This window comes from Calidris pugnax, unplaced genomic scaffold (genome assembly GCF_001431845.1).
Source record: "Calidris pugnax isolate Ruff unplaced genomic scaffold, ASM143184v1 scaffold457, whole genome shotgun sequence".
Lineage (NCBI taxonomy): Eukaryota > Metazoa > Chordata > Aves > Charadriiformes > Scolopacidae > Calidris > Calidris pugnax.
In genome coordinates this window covers 88,576-94,090 of record NW_015091210.1, presented here as the reverse complement: position 1 = coordinate 94,090, position 5,515 = coordinate 88,576, and the positions used below count along the sequence as shown (strand labels likewise).

The window sequence follows — 5,515 nt, the reverse complement described above, 5'->3', positions numbered from 1 at the left end:
GCCCCTTGAGGGACTGGAAGGGGCTCCAAGGTCTCCCCAGAGCCTTCTCTTCTCCAGGCTGAACCCCCCCAACTCTCTCAGCCCCCCCTCCCAGCAGAGGGGCTCCAGCCCTCCCAGCATCTCTGGGGCCTCCTCTGGCCCCGCTCCAACAGCTCCATGTCCTTCTGATGTTGGTGGCCCCAGAGCTGGAGGCAGTATGGTGTGGGGCGGTCTCCCCAGAGCGGAGCAGAGGGGCAGAATCCCCCCCTCACCCTTCTGGGGATGCAGCCCAGGGTGTGGGGGGCTTTTTGGGCTACAAGTGCATATCACCAGCTCATGTTGAGCTTCTCAAACATCAACACCCCCAAGTCCTTCTGCTCAGGGCTGCTCTCCATCCCTCCACCTGTGAGATGGGACATCCCCCATCTGTGCTGGGACCAGGGGTTGCTCTAACCTCACACTTGGCCTTGTTGAACCTCATGAGGTTCACATAGACCCACTTCTCCACCCTGTCCAAGTCCCTCTGGATGGCATCCCGTCCCTCAGGCGTGTCACCCACACTACTCAGCTTAGTATCACCTGCAGACGTGCTGAGGGTGCCCTTAATCCCACTGTCTGTGTCATTGATGATGACACTGAGCAGTGCAGGTGTCCCTGAGGGACACCACTTGTCATCAATCTCCATCTGGACGTTGAGCCGTTGACAACTACTCTCTGGATGTGACCATCCAACAATTTCCCATCCCTGGAGGGGTTCAAGGCCAGGTTGGAGGGGGCTTGGAGCAACCTGGGCTGGTGGGAGGTGTCCCTGCCCAGGGTAGGGGGTGGCACTGGGGGGAGCCTTGAGATCCCTTCCAACCCAACCCATTCCATGATTCTATGTGTTCTTTCAAGTCCCTTCCAACCCAACCATTCTGTGATTCCATTAATTCCTCGTTCACTGGACAGTCCATCCATGAAATCCACCTCTCTCCCGAATGCAGAGGGGGAGACCACGTCAAAGACCCTACAGAAGTCCATGGAGATGACATCAGTCATCTTGGCACTCAAACAACGGGGGACAAAGCCCTGCCCAGGGTAGGGGGTGGCACTGGGGGGAGCCTTGAGATCCCTTCCAACCCAACCCATTCCATGATTCTATGTGTTCTTTCAAGTCCCTTCCAACCCAACCATTCTGTGATTCCATTAATTCCTCGTTCACTGGACAGTCCATCCATGAAATCCACCTCTCTCCCGAATGCAGAGGGGGAGACCACGTCAAAGACCCTACAGAAGTCCATGGAGATGACATCAGTCATCTTGGCACTCAAACAACGGGGGACAAAGCAGGTCACCCACCTCTTCAGCACCAAAAGGCTTGGGTTTCAGGGCTGGCACGTGCACCTCCTCGTAGCCCTTGCGCTGCCTGCGGAAGGAGCCATCGGGGAGCTGGCACCGCTTGTTGGCCATGAAGTGACTACCTTGGGCAAAGACCAGATCCTCCAGGTCCAGCACCTGCCGAGGAGCCAGTGCCTGGAAAAAAAAAACCATGGGAAAGAGGAGAATGGGTTAGAAACAACTCTCTCCTGCCTCCTCAGAAGGGCAAAGAACAGATGACTTCAAAGAGTCTTACCTCTCCTCCTTGGTCCAGATCCATGGTCTCCAAATCAGTGTCCATCCGGGACTGACGGACGCGCTCCCGGCGAGAGCGTTCCTCCTGTGCCAAGAGAGGAGAATTCAGCCCCCAGGGGGGAAGATCTACCAAACCTTCTGCGTGGACCATGAATCCACACGAGCAGAGGGCAACATGCCATGATTTCTTTCCAGCAGAGGGATTCACCAAATCAGAGCCAATAATTTTGTCCAAGGCCTGGACATAATCCTGCCTTCCAGGAGGAGCAGATGAAAGGAAGCAGGGAGCGAGGACACACAAACCCGAGGTGGCCCAACAAAAGCCCACCCAACAGAGAAGCCAAACTGGTCCCTCATATTGACACAACCAGGGATTTTAACAAGGAAACAGGAATATGGTATTTATCCCCAAAATACAACCCCCAACTGCTATTCTCCAAAGGCCAAGCAGAGCTAATCCTGCATCCCAATAAGCTTCCCCGAGCGTCACATTCCAAGCCCAGGTGACCCATCAGAGGTGACCGGGGTGTCCCACCGCGCTGAGCCTGCAGGAAGGAGGCCCAGAGGTGACACGGCGCTGCGACGAGGCACTTCACACCCGCTTCAAAATGTGAAACTTGCATATATTGACATTTTCCTTGGGAAAGCAGGACTCAAAAATAAGAAGTGGTAAAACAGATCGCCCTCCTAAGCAACGTTTAACCATGGTTTCAAGATCCCGGCTGAGTCAGCAGGCGCCTCTCTCACGAACAGAGAACAAACCCCCACAGCCCCACAGCGACCACAGACACGGGCAGGGCTCTCAAGATCTCCTCTCTCATCCCACCAGAGGTCCCCTCCAGCCTCACCCGGATGAGATCCTCCTTCTCCGTCTCGTGCAGCTGATACAAGAACTTGGAGAGCTCGGGATCCGCTTCCATCTTCCCCATGATCCTTTCTTTTTCAGCTTCGCTTTGGGCACTGGCCAGCAAAGTGCAGTAAAGGACTGAGGAAAGAGAAATCACAGAATGATATGGGGTGGGAAGGGACCTCTGGAGATCACCCAGTCCAACCCCCACCCAGAGCAGGGCCACCCACAGCAGGTCCCACAGGAACATGTCCAGGGGGGGTTTGAATGTCTCCAGAGAAGGAGACTCCACCACCTCTCTGGGCAGCCTCTTCCAGGGCTCTGCCACCCTCAAAGTCAAGAAGTTCCTCCTCATGTTTAGGTGGAACTTCTTATGTTCAAGTTTGTGCCCCTTCCCTCTTGTCCTGTCCCTGGGCACCACTGAAAAAAGACCAGCCCCATCCTCCTGACACCCACCCTTGAAGTATTTATAGGTGTTGATCAGATCCCCCCTCAGCCTTCTCTTCTCCAGCTGAAAAGCCCCAGGTCCCTCAGCCTCTCTTCATAAGAGAGATGCTCCAGCCCCTCATCATCTCTGTAGCCTCTGCTGTCCCCTCTCCAGCAGTTCCCTGTCCTTCTGGAACTGAGGAGCCCAGAACTGGTCCCAGTGCTCCAGCTGGGGCCTCCCCAGGGCAGAGCAGAGGGGCAGGATGACCTCCCTCCACCTGCTGGTCCCACTCTTCCTGATGATGAAGGTGAACCAGAAGAAGGGAGCAAATTAAGAAGGGCCCAAGCTTCACACAGCAACACCGACGGCGCTTAAAAGGCCTCAGGTTGTGCTAGAATCGAGTCAAAAGAGCAGGGAAACAAAAGAAATGAAAGCAAACCCCACTCACTCATCATCCGGTGCTGCCGCAGGACTTTAATGAAGTCGAAGGTGTTAAAGCCCAGGAGCAGAACGAGCTGGTTCTCACATTCCCGGTCATCGCTTGCCGTCTGGGAGGAGGGAAAACCAGGAGCAACCAGTTACTCTTGCGCCCCACCCAACGAGAATCAGAGAATCATAGAATGGTCTAGGTTGGAAGAGACCCTCGGGATCATCGAGTCCAACCATCTCCCCTACTCTACAAAGTCCTCCCCTACACCATGTCCCTCAGCACTGCATCTAAACGTTCCTTAAACACATCCAGGGACGGTGACTCCACCCCCTCCCTGGGCTCCAGGCAGCTCCAGCCACACTTCCCCCAGCCTGTGGTGCTGCAGGGGGTTGTTGTGGCCCAAGTGCAGGACCTGGCACTTGCCCTGAATCCTGAAGGTTCTCGCTCACGCCATTGGCTTTCTTGCCCCCCTGGGCACAATGTTGGTTCATATTCACCCGTTTGGCAACTAGAACCCCCAGGGCTGTTTCCTCCAGGCAGCTCCAGCCACACTTCCCCCAGCCTGTGGTGCTGCAGGGGGTTGTTGTGGCCCAAGTGCAGGACCTGGCACTTGCCCTGAATCCTGAAGGTTCTCGCTCACGTTCCCAGAGCTGAACTCAGGTGGAGCCCAAAGAGCAGCCACGGGCAAGACGAGGTGACCACCCACCTTCAGGATCTCCAGCACTTCGTCCGCCTTCTTCTGGGACACGATGGCGTCGTCGTAGAAGCGGCTCAGCTGCCGCTGCAGCCAAAAGGCATCAATGTCTCGAGGATGCAGGTCCTTCTTCTTGGAACTCATCAGCTCCCCAGAAGCCACAAGCTTTAAGAAAAAAAAACCCAAAAAGGTTCTTTTCCTGTGAATGGCCTTTGTGCCATGGAGGGAGAGTTTGGGGGCTCTTTCTAGCTGTGAGGCCTCTTAATTTTATTGATGAGCATTTTTGGTCTCCATCAGGCAACAGCTTCAAAGCTCCTCTCCGCCCACAAACAACATTAAGTCCATCCACAGGCCAACAGGATTCCCAAACCTCCTCCAGATGACCTCCCCAAAAACCTGGTGACTCACGTTGGCCGAGAGGGTGCAGCGGACAACGGCTTCATCTCCCTCCATGTCGTCATCGGACGCCTCATCGCGCACTTCGCCGTAAATGTCCTCGTCACCTTCCTGTTGGAAGTGAGTGGAGTTCCAGAAAAAAGGCTTCAGGAAACGTCAAAAGAGCTTTTCCTCAACACCAACAAAAAAAATGAATCATCTGGCAACTCCCCTCCCAAGGGGAAACAGCCCTTTCCTTGTGCTTTCCACCGGAACGTGACGCTGCTCTTCACTGAGTTTCACTGAATTTCAGGTACAACCCCACGCCATGAGATTATTTCTACTCCCTACAGAGAGGTTTGGCCAATGACTCCTCCAACAATCTGTTTTAATTCCCCTCTTATCACTCTCTCAGCCTTTTCCAAAACCCAATCCCAGGGAGCGTCGCCATGAAACGCTTCCAACCAGCTCATGTGAAGGTCTCTCTTCCTCTCGATCTGTCAAGTTTTCCCCCCACCCCACCCCACCCCCCCTCCCGAGATCTAAATATCACCATCTGGTTTCCATCCTACTGACTCATGATAAGCCTCGGATTAGCAGGATAAGCAACAAATCCTCCCCGAGCCAGGAAACGGTACCTAAAATAATCCAGCTTCTCCTTTCCTGGCAGAGACATCCCAACCCCAGCCACTGCCCACTTCCCAACGGGACAGAGGAAACAAAAAGGGACAAAGGAGGTCCCCTGAGGGGATGAAGGCCACCACCCACCCCTTCATCTCCTACCTCCTCATCGGACTCGAACTGCACGTTCACCCCGTAGGTCTCATCGATGTTGTCATCTGCGAGGGAGAGGAAAAGGGGGGGTGGGGAGTTAATTGGAGGGGAAAAATCTGGGCACCACATGCAGATCCAGGCACCCGCCCACACCTCCCTGCATCCAAAAAGATGAAAAAGACCGCGGTTCGGATGCTTGAAAACTGTCCAAAAGTGGTTGGGTTTGGTTTTTTTTTTCCACTTCTCCATGTGCAAACACCACCCTGGAGCGAGGTGGGTTTGGAAGCGGTCTCCAAACTTTCCACAAGCCCCATCCCTGAAGCCACGAGCCCAAAGACAATGATTTCCCCTACCCATGTTCTGGATTTCCTTGTCTCC

At 54.5% G+C, this 5,515-nt stretch overlaps 1 protein-coding gene across 1 annotated transcript in view; it reads right to left on the bottom strand.

Moving 5' to 3' along the window:
* SNRNP200 (small nuclear ribonucleoprotein, U5 200kDa subunit) overlaps nucleotides 1-5,515 on the bottom strand; it is a 58,839-nt gene that overhangs the window by 33,252 nt on the left and 20,072 nt on the right. The window contains exons 8-12 of the mRNA XM_014959805.1: nucleotides 3,313-3,412; nucleotides 2,439-2,575; nucleotides 1,592-1,675; nucleotides 1,318-1,491; nucleotides 434-664 (exon numbers count right to left, since the gene is read on the bottom strand). Coding sequence (XP_014815291.1) covers nucleotides 434-664; nucleotides 1,318-1,491; nucleotides 1,592-1,675; nucleotides 2,439-2,575; nucleotides 3,313-3,412 — 726 coding nt within the window. The remainder of the gene's footprint in view (nucleotides 1-433; nucleotides 665-1,317; nucleotides 1,492-1,591; nucleotides 1,676-2,438; nucleotides 2,576-3,312; nucleotides 3,413-5,515) is intronic.